Source organism: Mustela putorius, unplaced genomic scaffold, assembly GCF_011764305.1.
Source record: "Mustela putorius furo isolate JIRA1106 unplaced genomic scaffold, ASM1176430v1.1 tig00003834_pilon_pilon_pilon, whole genome shotgun sequence".
In the NCBI taxonomy this organism is placed as follows: domain Eukaryota; kingdom Metazoa; phylum Chordata; class Mammalia; order Carnivora; family Mustelidae; genus Mustela; species Mustela putorius.
In genome coordinates this window covers 24,277,046-24,296,090 of record NW_025421987.1, presented here as the reverse complement: position 1 = coordinate 24,296,090, position 19,045 = coordinate 24,277,046, and the positions used below count along the sequence as shown (strand labels likewise).

Here is a 19,045-nt window from a genome sequence, read left to right as displayed (position 1 = left end):
ACATCTCCACACCCCATTCAGCAGGAAGAACTTAAAGAAGATGAGACCTTCCATCTTCAACATATTTAAGGATCAAAACTGTTCATGGGGAAAATGATGATAGAGCAGAAGGCTTGCTTAAGACAAAGCAGAAGCAGACACCCTGCCATCTGCCCTCCACCACACTCCTCCATAGGCTATGTGACACATTCTTCCAGGAAGCTCCTAACTATCTTAACTTTAAAGCCTTGCTAGAGGGAGAAACAACCTTAACAGGACAAAGGCAAGGCCTCCCTTATCTTGTAGGTCCTCTTTAGCATATAAAAGTTCTTTCTAAAACCTCCCATTTCCCCTATTTCTCCCCACCTCACAGTATATAATCAATTGCTTCTCACAACCCCAGTATAGGTCTTTTCTGCCCATTGGTCCTGTCCTGTCCAAAAAAACAAAACAAAACAAAAACCCCAAAAAACAAGAAAATAAACCAAAAACCAAGTAACAAAACAAACAACAACAACAAAATACATGTAGTAAGGTATTGGATACTTACTCGATTGTTTTTTCTGACAGCAGAAATAAACGGAAATAAGAAAGGCAATGATATAGTAAAAATGAAATGTAAAAAGGGAAAGAAAAATATGAATAGAATGGGAATAAAGGCTGAAGATGCACGGTATTTTGTGATGTACCTTGAAGCCAGTCTACACCTTCTTGCAATCCTTCTCCTTTTATGGCATCACTAGCACTGAAATAAAATCCGTAAGAAACATATCCATTTCATTACTTCATAAAACCATAATAATAATTACAATTTTGCTATATGGCAAATTATTATAGTCTAATAACCTATATTTGAGCAAAACTGGTAAGTGCTGAAACTGAATATAAACAGGAAAAAGTCTGAGTGCTCAGAAAAGACATGAGAAATTTATTCATGATTTATAATAGACATTTGGAAAAGTGTTATCACTAAAAAGTTATTATTCTACTTTGCCCAGCTCCAGTGGCTCAATAACATTTATCCATTAGAAATGCTTGACTTAGGTTGTAATTTAGGCACACGACGGAGTGACTTTATTTGAAATGGAATTTTATATCTATAAGGTATAAACCTGTAATTATAACTTTGGTAAACTGGGAGAATAAAAAAAAAAATCTCAGATTTCAATCATATCCTTATATCTAATGGCTTCAGGAGCCTGGACAGGCTATTCAACTGTCTGCCTTTATTTGTAGCATCTATAAAATGGTGTTGAATAAACTAAAATAATAAAATGCAGAGGATTTTTATACTATCAAATGTCTTTCAAAGACATAGACTGATAGCAATTAGTATAAATAATTGGATTTTCTCAATGATTAGGGCTCCTTTAAGTGTGTACATAGTTACCTGAATAATTAATTTGATTCTAATCAAAACAAATTACTCTCAAGGAATTAGATTATGAATATGACTTATCATAAAATTATTTTAAAATAGAAAGACAGAAATCAACAGCATGTGATATATAATTATTCAAAGTAAATTATAGATTATCCATATCAGCAGCAAAACATTAGTAACTGCAATGCTTAAATCAAGAAAGATCAATGTATTGATTTTTATCACACACTTATAGTCCCAAGCAAGACTAAGGTCTCAACCAAACAAGTAATAAAATGGAAAAACTTGTTCCCTTTACTGGTGGCATTAGTGCCATACTAAAAACCCTGCATCTTTTCCTAATTCCCAAATGTTTGAATTCTACTTTTCCCTTTGAATACATCATCAGACCTGTAACTAGTATAAATGCCAAAGTCTTTACCATGTCCTACTAGGACCTGTGTGATATGGCCTATGGCTATTTCTCAATGGCCTCATCTCCTACAACTTCCCCCTAGATCTCCCTCCTCAAGCCAGCCTGCACTGTTTGCTATTCCTGGAACACATAAGGTACATTCTCATCTAGGAGCCTTTTCACTTGTCTGGCCTCTCTGTCGGGCAAGCTATTCCTCCAAACTTTTGCATGAATTTCTCTCTGACTTCAGTTAGATTTCACAGAGGGAGCACCTCTCATTCTTTCTCTTATTGTCCTACTCTACTCTTCTTCATCCTTCCAGCTGATATTTTATGTATCTATTTATCTGATTTGTTACCTGTTGCCCTCATAAGAGAGTAAATAAGCAAATATGTATATACATATTGTGCCAGGGACTTTGTCAAAAACTTTTTTAAAAAAACTATTAACAAAATCAGAGCCTAAAAATCAGAGTTGGCTATATATTTAGTACAATGATTAAAAATAAAGCACAAAAGTATTCATTTCTCTATAATCTTTATTGTCCAGTAAATTTACTTGCACTTAAGGCAAGAGAGATAGAATATTTTATATGGGGGCACCTGCGTGGCTCAGTGGGTTGAAGCCTCCGCCTTCGGCTCAGGTCATGATCCCAGGGTCCTGGGATCAAGCCCCACATAGGGCTCTCTGCTCAGCAAGGAGCCTGCTTCCTCCTCTCTCTCTGCCTGCCTCTCCGCCTACTTGTGATCTCTGTCTATCAAATAAATAAAAATCTTAAAAAAAAGAGAATATTTTATATGCACACCGAGTGTTACCTTTATTCCTAAAACTGGAAAAGAAAAATAAGTGTATTTTCAATTTTATACATGCTTTAAAAAATAACAAAAAATTAAAAAAACAAGCTTAACAAATGAAACACTAGAAATTAGTGAGATACTATTTGAATAGTCAAAATTATAAACAACTTTCAAAGAAATACTTGGCATTCTTCTATAAGTTATACAGAAAACATAGGAACCTGGCAATGTAATACTACACATCCTTATAGCATGAGGACATTACCTTTTCTCTCACTGAGAAGTATTTAGATGTCACAACTGAATAAAGAAATCTGTTAAAATCCAACTGCTGATGATTTTAAGTAGAAAGAGATTTTTTTCCACTTGCAAAATTAATTTCTATTTCAAAATTAAAAATAGGACTGCATCTTTTACTATTAATTAGACCTATGGCTTTTAATGTACTTTCTATCAATTTAGTACAATGCAAAAATTAAAAACTAGTCTACTTTGAGCATTACTAATTTAGGTATGATTTAGAGAGAAATACAAAGGTTCACCTTAAGATACTTCTCTACCTAAAATCCCTCCTTTCTTTACCAACCAAGTATCACAGAACCACAATTCTAAATCAAAAGACATTTCATAAAACTGACTCTTCTGATTCCAAAGTAAGGAGGATTTTACTCAAGATAGGTATATAGGGTTTCACTCCTGGGTAAAGGAGCTGGTGGCCCTGAGTACTGAGGCTTTTCAAGGGCTTTCTAAGGCTCTCACCTAAAAGTTCTTTTTTGAGCTCTAGAATCTCCTTGTTCCGTATTCTGTTTCTCTTCTAGGGGTAGTATACTTTTCTGCCTCTTTGTTAGGGCTTTCTCCATAATTACCTTTTAAAAAAGGGAGAACTGGCAAGAGAAGGACATCTTGTAGCAGAGGGAGTAAGTGGGTGGATAGAAAGAAGTTTAAATTAATATAAGGTAGGCACTAAAATACTATCTAATATATAACTTCTGGTTATCCTTATTGGAATATTTTGGCAGAAAGGCACACCAGAGTTAAATATATCCATAAGACACTGCTTTCCAAATAAACATGTATAATAATTTCAGATGCTAAACACTGAAGAGTTCAACTGTATTAGTATATCCAAATGAAATTAATATTTACATTTCTATATAATCATATACACCAGTGTTTGTTGTGTACATGATAAGTACCCCGTACTATTATCATTCTAGAGGTTAAGGAGTGAACGAAACTGATAAAATGCCAGCTCTCATGGTACTAATGCAGTAGTATAGGAAGACAGACTATAAAGCAAGCAAAACCCAAAGAGGACATGGCAAGAGAAATATAAAGCAAAGCATATAAAAAAACGAGAGACAGGGGGGTAAGGTATAATATTTTGGAGGGTTATGAGGAGAGGTTTCCTGAAGGAAGTACAACAGCAAGCCAGGAAAATCACTTTGGAGACTGATTCAGACAAAGGGACTAACAAGTGCAAAAGTCCTGAGATGGGACTGTGGTTGCTGGATTCAATATGCAGAAGGAATTTAGTGGGCTTGAAACTGGGTAAGTTGGCTAGATCTTTTAAAGAGTTGTTTCTATTTCATATCCTCAGAAAGATTTGAATTTTTTTTTGTTCTTTTTTTTTAAGATTTATTTATTTAAGTAAACTTTACACCCACTGTGGGGCTGAAACTCGCAACTCTGGGGTCCATAGCTGCATGCTCTGACTGAGCCAGCCAAGCAGGCCAAGATTGGAAAAAATTTTAACAGTAATATATTCATGAATACCTGCACTGCTACAATTCTAATACAACTAAATCCTTGGCTTACATCCTATCATGTTAGGTGTCTTACACATAAGCTTAGCAAAGAACTGAAGCTCGGAGATTTTTTTTAGAATGCTGTAATGAAGAGTAAGTATAAAACATTACCAAATATGCCATGGTTTATCTTTGATGTTCTCTAAACACAGCAGCTGAGACACTTTTACAGACGTCACTGCATCTCTAAGATCCATTTTGTTTGCAAAAAATAAGATTGGTATTCGGCGGTGCTTAATATCTAAAAGACAAAGTAAGACTATCATCACCCTTTCAGCTTTTTGGTCATTTCCCTAAATTCTTCAAATTGAAATTCACTAAAACTATTTTCCAACCACTTCTTTCTGTACCACATATACACAAACATTTAAAGACATATACTGTTAAGAATGTATCTGAATGACAGGAGAATTAACAAAATACTTTTTCTTAAGACTATCCACCCCCTGGGATGCCTGGGTGGCTCAGTCTGTTAAGTGTCTGACTTTGGCTCAGGTCATGATCCCAGGGTCCTGGGACAAATTCCCTCATCTGGCTCCCTGTTCAGGGAGCAGCTCTGCTGTTTCACTCTGACAAAAAAAAAAAAAAAAAAAAAAAAAAAAAAAAAAAAAGACGACACCTGCCCTCTGGTTGGAGCTTTAAAACAAAGATGAGTGTGGTGGGAGTTGGGGCTCAGTAAGCAGTTACTGAGAAGTATCTACAAAGGGATCAAATATTTAGTTTTGTTTTTTCTGTCAAACTTCAAAATGAAAGGAGAAGGGAGACAAACTAGATCTTGATTTTAAATTTAGACACTTGTTAGAAGTGACAAACTAGATATTTTAACAAGATATTTTAGTTTGTTATAACTCTGGAAAAATTTTTCATTGTTTTGAAGAGTTAATTCATTTAAATAGTTCAAAATTCAGATGACACAAAATGGTATACAGTAAAAGAATTTCCCTCCTACCTGTTCCAGGCCATCTACTAGTTCTCTCTAAAAGTGTTAACGTATATCACCTATCACCTGGCATCTTTTTAGAAATATTTTCAAACACTTATTATATATTATTCTTTATACAAATAATAGCAGACTATTCAGTTTGATATCTCCTGCTTTTCACTTACTTTCATATTTTGGAGCTTGTCCCATACCAGTACATAAAGAGCAGTTTCTTCACTATTTTAACAGTTGTAGAATATTCTGCCTGTTAGTACTATGTACCATAATTTGTTTAATCAGTACCCAGTGAGATATACTTGTATTGTTGCCAATATTTAAAACTATAAAAAATGCTGAAATGAATAAAAGTGTACACCGTAAATTTTGTACATGGGCAGTATGTCTGGTAGGGTAAATTTGGGAAGTAGAGTTGCTAGTTAAAGGATATGTAAATTGCACCTAGGTGGCTCAGTGGGTTAAGCCCCTGTCTTCGGTTCAGGTCATGATCTCAGGGTCCTGGGATCAAGCCCCACATCGGGCTCTCTGCTCAGCAGGGAGCCTGCTTCCCTTCCTCTCTCTCTGCCTGCCTCTCTGCCTACTTGTGATATCAGTTAAATAAATAAATAAAAATCTTAAAAAAAAAAAAAGATACGTAAATTGCTATTTTGTAGTGATTACTGCAAGGCCTTCCTTTAAAAATGTATCAATTTATGTATCAACAATAATGTGTAAGAATGAACATTTCCAGTACCCTTGCCAAGAATGTTATCAAACCTATTGACCTTTTTATGATTGTGGATAGGTAAAAAGTATTATCAGAATGTTTACTTTGTTTTGAAAAAGGTCAAGAATTTTTGTATATATTCAAAAGATGGTTCTATTTCTTTTTTTAATGAACTATCTTACCCAAGCTTTTTCCCATTTTTTTTTTTTTTAAAGATTTTATTTTTTTGAGAGAGAATGAGAAGGAAAGCATGAATGGGGCTGAGAGGCAGAGAGAGAGAAGAGGACTTCCCTCTGAGCTGGGAACCTGACTCCAGGATCCATCCAAGGACCCTGGGATCAGGACCTACTTTTAACTGACTAAACCACTCAAGTGCCACTCTCCATTTTCCAATTAAGTCTCTCTCTCTCTCTCTCTTTAAAATTTTATTTATTTGACAAGAAAAGGAAACACAAGCAGGGGAAGTGACAAGCACAGGGAGAGGGAGAAGCAGGCTTCCTGCTGAGCAGAGAGCCTGATCCAGGACCCTGGGATCCTGAACAGAGCCAAGGGCAGCCGCTTAACTGACCGAGCCACCCAGGTACCCCTAAGTTTTTATTTTCTTAGGATTTGTAGGAACACCATAAGTAATAAGGAAAAAAGTCCTGTAGCTCTGATATGAACTGCAAATAACCCACTTGCTTGTCATTTGCCTTTGACTGCTCATGGTTTGTTTTGTAATTAAAAACTTTTTATGTAGTCAAATTCATCAATCTTTTAGGATTCTGGTTTCTGTGTTATAGTTGGAAAGGCCTCCTCTTGCCCCAGAATGATTTTAAACTTCTCCCATAGTTTCTTCTACTGCTGCATTGGTGTGATTTTTACATTTAAATATTTAGTCCAGCTAAAATTTACCCTGAAACAGAGAATGTCAGAATGGGTAAAAAAGCCATACATAATCATACAATGTTTATAAGAAACACACTTTAAACATAAGGACACAGACAAGCCAAGAGGAACTGGATAAAAACACATGCATACATTTAAATGTAAGAAAGCTTGCATGACTACATTATTATTAGACAAAGTAGTGTTCAAGATGAAGGGAAAAGACAGATACTTGTTGCTCTCTGTGCAGTTTATTATATGTCAGTGCTTTTTAAAAGTTTTTATTTAAATTCCAGCTAGTTAACATACAGTGTAATATTAGTTTCAGGTATACAATCTAGTGATTCAACACTTCTATACATCACCACTTGCTCATACAACACCCCCTGCTTATCACAAGTGCGCTCCTCAATCCCCATCACCTGTTTAGCCCATCTCCCACCCATCTCCCCACTGATAACCATCAGTTTCTTCTTTAAAGTTAAGAATCTGTTTCTTGGTTTGCCTCTTTCTCTTTGAAAAAGATAGGCATTTAAAAATTATGAAAGTGTCACTCACTCAAAACAACAAAATAATTTTAACTGTATATGCACCTAATAAATGAATACTATAGACCTTTCATCCAACAAAAGCAAAATACGTATTTTACTTAACTGCAGATGGAACATTCACCAAGCCAGACCAACATAAATACTGGCCCAATATTTCTAAGGATGAAATCTTACAGAATATGTTATTTCATCAAATGGGTTTAAGTTAGAAATCTGTAACAAAAAGAAACCTAGAAAATTCCCATAACATAAATACTGGCCCAATATTTCTAAGGATGAAATCTTACAGAATATGTTATTTCATCAAATGGATTTAAGTTAGAAATCTGTAACAAAAAGAAACCTAGAAAATTCCCATATATAGAAATTAAATAATACACTACTAAAAAATCTAAGGATCAAAAAAGAACTCACAAGGTAAGTTAGAAAATACTTCACACTAAATAAAAAAGGAAACAAACATCGAAATCTGTGACATGTAACTAAATCCTTAGAGAATATGTACTGCTTTAAATGCTCATATTAGAAAAGGTATAAAATCAATGATTTCTACTTCTATCTGAAAAAGGTAACAGACAATGAGAAACAATATATATAGAAAATTCATAATAAAACAAAGAAGAGAAATTAACAAAATTTTTTAAAAGCACCCAACAGAAGAAATTAACAAAGCCAGAGTTCTTAAAAAGTTAATAAAACCAATACACTCTTTAAAAAATTGAGCAAGAAAAAATGGGGGAAACAAATGATCAATATCAGAAATGAAGGAACATACACAGATCTTACAGACATTAAAAGGATAGTAAGAGGATAATACAAACAGTTTTATGTCAGTACACTTGATAACATAAATTAATTTTAAAATCTGGTCAAAAATTACCAAAAGTAACCTAAGGAGAAATGCAAAATTTTAATAGCCTTTTATCGTTTAATGAAATTTAACTCCTAATTCACAGTCCCTCTTACTCCCTTATATTCCCCGCCAACACACACAAAATCCCAACCCTGAAAGCTTCTATCAAACATTTAGGACAAAATAATACCAATTCTACCCAATCCAAAAAATAAAGTAAAAAGAGAAAGAATAAATATTTTCCAACTCATTTTATAAGACCTCTATCACCATGATGACTAAAGCATTTTAAGAAAGTTATAAGCCAAAAACCTTATGAGCACAAAACCAAAAATTTTTACCAAAATGTTAGCAAATCCAACTCAGTGATATATCGAAAGGTTAATACTCAAATGAGGTTTAACCCAGGAATATATATTTGGTTTAATAGATGTGAATACAGTGTAGTATTATTGCTGTAACAAATGTAGAAAAAGTATTTGGTAAATTATAACACAAGGATATAATGGAACCTTTTGAAAAATTAGGAATAACAGAAAGTTTCCTTGACCTAATAAAGATATAAGCAAACCCTAGTGAGCATCATAATTAGTGGTAAAATAAATGTAAAGAATGGGAATAAGGTATAGAAACAACTTAAGTGTCTATCAATGGATGAATGATAATGATAGTGAACAACAAGGGCTTGAATTATGCAAGTCCACTTACACGTGCCTTTTTTTTCAGTAAATATATTGAAGAATATTTGGGAGAAATGCAACAATTTGAAAAATCCTGTAAACAAATCATGAAGCTTAGAAACCCTGAAGGAAAATTAAGAAAAGGTTAGGCATTTCATGAATACATAAAATATATATAGAAATGAGATGATTTTACCACTAACTACCATAAAAGATAAACAAATTTATTATAAAAATTTAAAATTTATCAATACTTATGCACACATAAACCAAATATGGTAGCATTCACAGTTAAGAAAAATGCAAATGAGTAAAGGATGCAGTATTAAATCATAACTGCATAAATTGTAGTAATACTGTACCACTGTTAATTTCATAGCCATCTCCTGTAGCTACTATTGCAGTGAGCTCAAGTGTTGGAAGTATCTGCTTAAAATGCTATGTGATACTAATCATCCTATATAAACAGTTCCTTTCTCCAGGAAATCGTGTACCACAAAAAACTATCTCTCACAGTTCTCACATATTTTTTTATTTTGTGTAATACTGTATATCCTGAATTAAACCACGGGACCCATACAAAGTACCACCTGTCATGCTGGAAGTGCTCCCAAGAACCACAGAAAAGTCATGTCATTAGAGGAAAAAGTGGAATTATTTGATAAGTATCACAGATCGAGATCTGCAGTTATGGATGGCCACCATTTCAAGATAAATGAATGCAGTATAGGGGCCATTGTGAAAAAATAAAAGGCAGTTCATGAAGCCATTGTTGTAGTTACACCAGCATGCAAGAAAATCTTGTACTTTTCATGAAATATCTATTTACCTCGTACTGAAAATGTAGCTTCTGTGTGGGTGCAGAATTGCTATAAAAAGGCATTCCTATAGTATATATTCTAACATGATTCAAGAAAAGGTGAAGTTACTATATGAACATAAAGCAATGGGAAGGTAGAGAATTTGATAGTTTGGTAATTTCAGAAAGAGGTTTGCCTTAGAAAATGTCAAAATAACAGAAGAAGTAGCGTCTGCCAACCAAGAGATCCAGACAGAATTTCCATATGCCATTAAGAAAATCCCTGGGGAAAAAGGTCATCACCTGAACAGGTTTTTAAAGCGGGGGGAAAAGTGCCCTATTGCGGAACAACAACAACAAAATGCCACAAAGGACATTGATTAGAAAAGAAGAGAACCAAGCACCAGTATTTAGGACAGGAAGAAAGTGGGAATAAGACAAAACTTAGCATTTCTATTCAATATTGTACTGAAGGTCCTAGCCAGTGCAGTGAGATAGGAAAAAGAATAAAAGGCATAAAGGTTAAAAAAGAAGCAGTAGAATTTCTGTTGATGTTGGGCTTTAGACATAGAAAATTTGAAGAAATATACAGAAAAACTATGAGAGTAAATATATTTAAAAAACTCCCAGAATACAAAGTCAATATTTTCCCATACTAACAATGAACTATTAGAATATGAAATAAAATATACTATTTAGAGTAGCTTCAAAAATATAAAAAACTAATGGGTAAGCTGAATGAATGATGTGTAAGACCCCTACAGACAACCATAAAGGACAGGGAAATTAAGAAAAGCATAAACATATTAAGTGACATACCATGCTCATGAGGTGGAACATTCAGTGTTAAGTCCAATGTTAAGATGTCAACTATCCCCAAATATGATTAAAATAAAATCTCAACAAGTTTTTCAAAAAAATTAGTAAGTTGATCTAAAAACTTATTTGAAATATGGAACACCTAGAACTACCAAAATCATCTTGAAAAAGTAGATCAAGTTTGGAGGATTTATCCTATTTGACTTCAGGATTTATTATAAATCCACGGTAAAAGGCCAAATGTGAAAAGCCATAAAGAGATCAATCAAATGGAAAACAGAGTCCAGAAATTGGTGTGTGTGCATATATATATATATATGTTTTTTTTTCAAATTAAATTCAGTAAGTATGAAAGTCAGATGATTCTGACAAGTGATTCAGTGAAAAAAAAATTTTTTCAAACAAATATTTTGGGATAATTGGATAGCTGTATGAAGGAAGTACAAAAATTCAGGATGGATCTCAGATCTAAACATAAAAGCCAGAACTATGAAGCTTCTAGAAGAAACCATAGGAGAATATGTTAGAAAACTTAGGTTAGGCACAGATTTTTTTTAGCGAGTACACAGAAAGCTTGTATTTAAAAGAAAAATGGATAAATTATACCTCATCAAAATTAGATGTATCTATTCATTAAAAGATACTGTGAAGAAAATAAACAGGCAAGATACTGATGAGAAATCTTCAAAACACATATATTTAACAAAGGTCTTCTATCTAGAACTTATAAAGAAATGTTAAATTTCAATAATAAGAAGACAACCAAATTAATGAATGGGCAAAAGACTTAAAAAGGCATTTTATAAGAGAATGTACAAGACTGGCAAACAGAATATGCAAAAGTGATCAACATTAATAATCATCAGTAATAAACAAATTAAAAGCACAATGAGATCCTATTATATACTCAATCAAAAGGCTAAAATTAAAAAAAAATCAATCATTGGAAAGGAGATGCAGAAACTGGAACTCTCATTTATGTTACTAACTATAAAATAGTTTGACCACTTTGAAATTCTTTAAATATCCCCCATACATCTATCCTATGACCCAGCATTATCATTCCTAAGAATTTTTTGAAGAGAAATGAAAACATGTCTATAAAAAGCCTTTTACAAGAATGTTTATATCAGGTTTATTCATACTAGTCCTAAACTAGAAACAGTCTGGATGTCACTGAACAGGATACTGTACAAACAAACTATGGTATAAATACATAATAGAATGTTACATTGGAATAAAAAGGAGTAATCAAGTGATATATACAACAACATAGATGACTCCCCAAAACATTATGCCAAATAAAAAAAACCTATGCACGAAAATGTATGTGCTCTTACTCCCATTTATATGAAACTGTAGAAGAGGCAAAATTAATCTGGTGATAGAAATCAGATTAGTTCCCTGGTATGAGGTGTGAAGTATTGATTGCGAAGGGGTGTGGAAGAACATTCTGGGGTAGTGAAAATGTTTCTTGATAGGCAGTGTAGTTATATGAATGTATGCATTTGTCAAAACTACTGAACTATACCTTAAGACCTGAGCATCTGACTATGAACTGCTTATATTTCAATTAAAAATGTTCATATATAGGGTGACCGAATGGATTAAAAAAACAAGACCCAACTATATATTGCCTACAAGAGACTACTTCAGAACCTTAAGACACAGACACAGAAAATGAAAGCATGGAAAAAGATATTCCATGCAAAAAGAAGCAAAAGAAGGCTGGGGTAGCAGCACTCATGCCAGATAACATATATTTTAAAACAAAGATTATAACAAGAGACAAAGAAAAGCACTGCATAATGATAAAGAAATCAATTCAACAAGAGGATATAACAATTGTACATTGTAAATACCAAAGCACCCAACATAGAAACACCTGAATATATAAAGTGAGTATTAACAGACATAAAGGGAGAAATTGACCATAATACAAGAATAGTAGGGGGCTTTAAGACCCCATTTACATCAGTAGATAGATCATTTAGACAGAAAATCAATAAGGAACTTTGTTCAGTGGCTTTGCATGAACACCAGGTGGATTTAACAGATATACACAGAATATTCTATCCCCAAACAGCAGAATACATTCTTTTCAAGTACAAATGGAATATTCTCCAAGACAGATCACATGTTAGGCCACAAAACAAGTCTCAATAAATTTAAAGGGACTCAAATCATATTAAGCATCTTTTCTGACTACAACGGTATAAAACAAGAAATCAATTACAAAAAAATGAACAGAAAAAACACAAATACATAGAGACTAAACAACCAATGGGTCAATGATGAAATTAAAAAAAAAACTTAGAGACAAAAATGAAAACATGATAGTTCAAAATTTTACAGAAATAGCAAAAAGCAGTTCTTTTTTTTAATAAAGATTTTATTTATTAATTTTTATTTAAGAAAGATTGGCATAAGCAGCATAGGGAGAGGGCAAAGGGAGAGAGAGAATCTCAAGCAGACTCTACATTGAGTGCAGAGCCTGATGCAGGACTTGACCTCAGAAACCCAAGATCATGACCTGACCCAAAATAAAGTCGGACACTTCACCAACTGACCAATCCAGACGTTCTGCAAAAGCAGTTTTGTTTTTTTTCTAAGACTTCTTTTTCAAGATCTCTTTTTGAGAGAGAGAGAGAGAATACACAGAGGAGTAGAGGGGCAGAGGGAGAGGGAGAAAGAGAGAAGCAAATGCAGGGCTCACTTCCCACATCCCACGAGAGAATTACCTGAGCTGAAATCAAGAGTCCAACACTTAACCAACTGAGCCACCCAGGCATTCCTCACAAAAACAGTTCTAAGAGGGAAGTTTATAGCAATGCAGGCCTACATCAAGAAACGACAACAAAATCTCAAATAAACATTATGATTCTTTGCCTAAGAGAAATAGAAAAAGAACAACAAACAAAGCCCAAAGTTACTAGAAGGAGGAAATAAAGTTCCAGGAGAAAATAAATGATATAGAGACTAAAAAGCCAACTGAAAAGATCAATGAAACCAATATAAATAAAACTGATACACCTTTAGCCAACTCATCCAGGAAAAAAGACATAAAGAACTCAAATGAATACAATCAGAAATGAAAGAGGAGAAGACTGAAGACAAACCACAGAAATACCAAGAATTATAACAGACTGCTATGAAAAATTATATACCAACAAATTGGACAACCTGGAATAAATGGATAAATTCCTAGAAACATACAATCTTCCAAGACAGAATCGGAAGAAACAGAAAATCTGAACAGACTGACTGCTAGTAATAAAATTGAATCAAAAACAAAAGATTCCTAAAAAATAAAAGTCCAAGACCAGTGGGCTTCACAGGTGAATTCTACCAAACATTTAAAGAAGAGTTAATACTTACCCTTCTCAAACTATTCCAAAAAATAGAAGAAGAAAGGAACCTTCCAAATTCATTCTAAAAGGCCAGCATTATTCTGATACCAAAACCAGAAAAAACACTCTAAAAAAAGCATCTGACAAAATATAACATCAGTTTATGATAAACTCTCAACAAAGTGGGGTTAGAGAGAACATACCTCATCATAATAAGGCCACATATGAAAAACTCATAGCTAACATAATACTCAATGGTAGAAAACAGTGTTTTTCCTCTAATAGTAGGAACAAGACAATGATGTCTATTCTTGCCACTTTTATTGTGGTTACTGTTGTAGCCACAGTAATTAGACAAGAAAAAGAAATAAAAGGTATACAAACTGGCAGAGAAAAGTAAAACTGTCACTCACTGCTTACAAATAACATAGTATATACAGTAAAACCAAAAGTTCCACCATAAACTATTGAAACTAATAAATGAATTCAGTAAAGTTACAGGATACAAAATTAATAAACAGAAATTTGTTGTATACACCAATAATGAAGCAGCAAAAAGAGAAATTAAGAAAACAATCCCATTTACAACTACACCAAAAAGAATAAAATGCCTAGGAATAACCTTAATCAAGGAGGTAAAAGACTTGTACTCTGAAAACTATACGGCACTGATGAAAGAAACTGAACACAACACAAACAAATGGAAAGATACACTATGTTCATGGATTAGAAGAATACTGTTAAAATGTCCGTACTACCCAAAGGAACCTACAGATTTAATGCAATTCCCATCAAAATACCAGTAGTATTTTCCACTGAAATAGAACAAATAATTATAAAATTTGTATGGAACCACAAAAGACTCCAAATAGCCAAAGCAATCTTGAGAAGAACAAAGTTGAAGGTATCACAATCCCAGATATGAAACTATAGTACATAGCTACAGTAATCAAAATAGTATTGCACTGGTACAAAAATGGACACACAGATCAATGAAACAGAATAGAGAACCCAGAAATAAACCTATGCTTATATGTTCAGCCCATCTACGACAAAGGAGGCAAGGAAAATACAATGGGAAAAGACAGTCTTTTCAATACATGCTATTGGGATAACTGGATAGCTACACGCAGAAGAATTAAACTGAACCACTTTCTTAAACCATATATAAAAATAAACTCAAAATGGATTAAAGACCTAAATTTAAGACCCAAATCCATAAAACTCCAATAAGAAGACATAGTAATCTCTTGGATATCAGCTGTAGCAACATTTTTCCCTCAGGTAAGGGATATAAGAGAAAAATAAACTACTGGTACTACATTAACCTAAAAAGCTTTTACACAGTGAAGGAAACTATCAACAAAATGAAAAGGCAACCTACTGAATGGGAGGAAGTATTTCCAAATCATATATCTGATAGGAGATTAATTTCCAAAATATATAAAGATCTCATACAACTAAATACTGAAAAACACTAATAATCCAATTTGAAAATGGCAGAGGACCCGAAAAGATATTTTCTGAAGAAGACATACTGATGGCAAATAGAAAAGATGTTCAGTATCGTTAATCATCAGGAAAATACCAACAAAATCTACAATGAGGTATCACCTCATACCAGTCAGAATGGCTAGTATCAAAAAAACAAGAAAATCAAGTGTTGGTGAGAATGTAAAGAAAAGGGAACCCTAATGCACTATTGGTGGGAATGTAAATTGGTTCAGCCACTATGGAAAACAGTATGGAGGTTCCTCAAAAAATTAAAATTCTTAGATATACCATACAAGCCATTAACTCCAGTACTGGGTATTTATTCCAAGAAAACAAAAATGATTTTGAAAAGAAATATTCACCCCTATGTGTACTGCAGCATTATTTAGAGTAACAGCAAACAGAAGCAACCTAAATGTCCATCATTAGATGAATAGATAAGAAGATGTGGTAAACAATTAATAGAATATTACTCAGCTATAAGGGACAAGCTCTTGCCATTTGTGACAAGGTAGACAGACCTAGAGAGTGTTATGCTAAGTGAAATAAGTCACAGAAAAACAAGTACCATGATTTCACTTATATCCAGAATCTAAAAACCAAACAAATGAATAAAAACACAACAAAACAAAGACTCATAAATATAGAGAACAAACTGGTGGTTGCCAGAGGAGACAGGGTGGGAGGGATGGGTGAAATAGGTGAAGGGATTAAGAGGTACAGACTTCCAATTTTGAAATGAGTAAGTCTTTCCTATTCTCCAAGAATAGGTAGATGCAGAAGAGTGTAGAGAATATGACCCCAAATTATAAGTAATAACAAGAAAAAATACCAAATTGTTAATACTGGTATTTTGAAAAGAGGGTAGGGCTGGCAAGTATAGCATAAGGAATATAGTCAATAATATTGTAATAACTTTGTATGGTGACAGTAACTACACTAATCATGGTAAGCACCACATGATATATATAATTGTTAAATCACTATATTATATACCTGAAACTAATGTAACATTGTATGTCAACTATATTTCAGTAAGAAAGTAAAATTAAATTAAAAAATTTTTAAAGTTCATGTATACCTCAGCTGAGAAATCCTTCCTTGGGAATAATCTCCCCCAAAATAAATTCATCAGTACATAAAGATAACTCACTTGAACAAGTCTTCAGCTAAGGAAACCAAGTTTTCCATTGTATTTGAAGCTGATTTTGTAGGAGTCATTTCATCTTTTTGGCAACATTATAACAGTATTTGAAGAAAAGTGGAAAGATTAACACAAAGGGAATGCATGATCAAAAATGCATTCTCAATCCAGATAATCCAGTTAAAGACATAAGTTTTTAGAAGTGCAAGAATCACATAAAATGTACAGTCTAGATAATTATTACCCCAAATATATGAATAAGCTTAAGGTTGTTCAATAAAAATAACAGTTATTGTGGTTAAACAGGAAGAACTGTTAGAAAGCCTCACATTATTTCCATTCTATTCCTAACAAATACACACTTCTTTTAAACCATCACCTCTTCCTAAGTCATAGCACAAAGACCACTTAAATCTTCTCCCATGAATCAAACTAGAAATGCAGAGTTCCACAATACTTACTGGAGAAATGTATTGTAGAGAAAAAAAAGAATATCCAATAATAGGTAAAATAGAATAAATGGTCGCTATTCTCATAGTACAGCTTATTAGTCACTATTAAAAGAATAATTACATATATACATTGATTTAAAAGGATTTCCAGGGGCGCCTGGGTGGCTCAGTGGGTTAAAACCTCTGCCTTTGGCTCAGGTGACGTCACGATCCCAGGGTCCTGGGATTGAGCCCTGCATCTGGCTGTCTCTGCTCAGCAAGGAGCCTGCTTCCTTCTCTCTCTCTCTGCCTGCCTGCCTACTTGTGAGCTCTGTCTGTCAAGTAAATAATAAATAAAATCTTTTTTAAAAAAAAGGATTTCTGGCATTTAGTGTTCTCCAAGAATAGGTAGATGCAGAAGAGTGTAGAGAATATGACCCCAAATTATAAGTAATAACAAGAAAAAATACCAAATTGTTAATACTGGTATTTTGAAAAGAGGGTAGGGCTGGCAATTAGAGCTTAAAAACAGAAAGAGGGGCCCTGGGTGGCTCAGTTGGCTAAGCATATGCCTTTGGCTCCGGTCATGATCCCAGAGTCCTGGGATCGAGTCCAGCATCAGGCTTCTTGCTCAGCCGGGAGCCTGCTTCTCTCTCTGCCACTGCCTGCCACTCTGCCTGCTTGTGCTCTCTCTCTCTCTGACAAATAAATAAAATCTTTAATAAATAAATAAATACAGAAAATATCTGTTTTAGAAGAGTTCTCGAGTAAATATGTAATATTTATATGCATATATAAATATGCATATATATATATACACATGTCTGCAAACATAGTAACCAAAATAATTCTAATGACAGTTGAAATACATGGATATTTACTTCTTTCTTTTTTCCCTGTCTTCATTTTTTGCTACTGACACACATTATTTATGCAATCAGAACATAAAGGTTGGAGACCTGGAAAACACTGCTTTGAAATTTAAAAAATACAAGATGCTATCGGTAGATATGAATTCTGAATAATTACTGTATTTTAAAATTCAAAAAAAAAGGAAGTAATACATTCATTAATGTAGAGAGCTGTTGAATCATTATATTGTATACCTGAAACTAATAGAACACTGTATGTTAATTATGTTTCAATAAGAAAAATTTTAAAATTTTAAATAAGAGAGAACTACATAGAATACTTCTGCCAATACCAAAGAGCAAAAAAAAAAATCTTATATAAACAGACCCTAAAGCACAAATATCACAGACACACATACCTGGATGATTTAGCAGAGTATCAAGTTCTTCTTTGGCCACAACCATTCTTAATCTATCACTACTATCAATGACAAAAATAATGGCTTGTCCTTCTCTGTATAAAGAATGAGAAAAAGTAAAGGTAAACTTACACATTTTTCCATGTGTAGCATTCATTTGCATTTCCTACCCTCTGTATTATCTTTTCATTACGTATTAGTTTATATGAGTGACTAATATGTTACCATTAGTCATATTTCATATAAAATAATTTCTTTTAGGTTGGTTGATAATATGGTACATTTAATGCTTGTTTCATAATTTTTAAAAATTGTAAGTGAAACTATAATCCTATTACATAGATGCATTCATTATTAATATTCTCGGGTAAATCAATTTTGTTATTTTTTTTCTGTATATTCACATAGGAGTACCTACATTTGTACTTAAGTGGAATCTTGCTGTTTTATACCTTGCCTTTCTCACACACATTTCCTTGATCTTTTTTTGCAGTATAGTTTGAACTACTTTTTAATGAAACATTAAAGTTCTACACCACTGTTTCTAAAATATTTCTTACCATAACCATAGTGAAAAATACATTTTATATTGGGATGCAGTAAACATGTAAGTATATGTAACTACATTTGAAATAAGTTTCCAGAAATAATACTTACAAATAGCTTTTATTTTATTCTATTTCATTTTTTTTTAAGCTGATAACCAGCCACTGAAATGGCTTTAGCATTCATTTACAGATCACAGTGGCACTTAAAAAAAAAAAAAAATCACTGATTCC

At 33.3% G+C, this 19,045-nt stretch overlaps 1 protein-coding gene across 6 annotated transcripts in view; it reads right to left on the bottom strand.

Annotated features, from left to right (window-relative positions):
* Nucleotides 1-19,045, bottom strand: part of ARL6 (ADP ribosylation factor like GTPase 6) — a 42,227-nt gene that overhangs the window by 10,378 nt on the left and 12,804 nt on the right. For 3 of the 6 annotated variants that reach the window (XR_200865.3, XM_004773007.3, XM_004773008.3), the window contains exons 5-7: nucleotides 18,267-18,361; nucleotides 4,474-4,603; nucleotides 669-724 (exon numbers count right to left, since the gene is read on the bottom strand). Coding sequence is in view for 5 of the 6 variants with exons in the window: in XM_004773007.3 (XP_004773064.1) it covers nucleotides 669-724; nucleotides 4,474-4,603; nucleotides 18,267-18,361 (281 nt within the window). In the remaining variant the exon portion in view is untranslated. Of the gene's footprint in view, nucleotides 1-529; nucleotides 543-668; nucleotides 725-4,473; nucleotides 4,604-18,266; nucleotides 18,362-19,045 lie in introns of all 6 variants that reach the window. The other 3 variants (XM_045088247.1, XM_045088246.1, XM_013046125.2) reach the window with 2 other exon arrangements.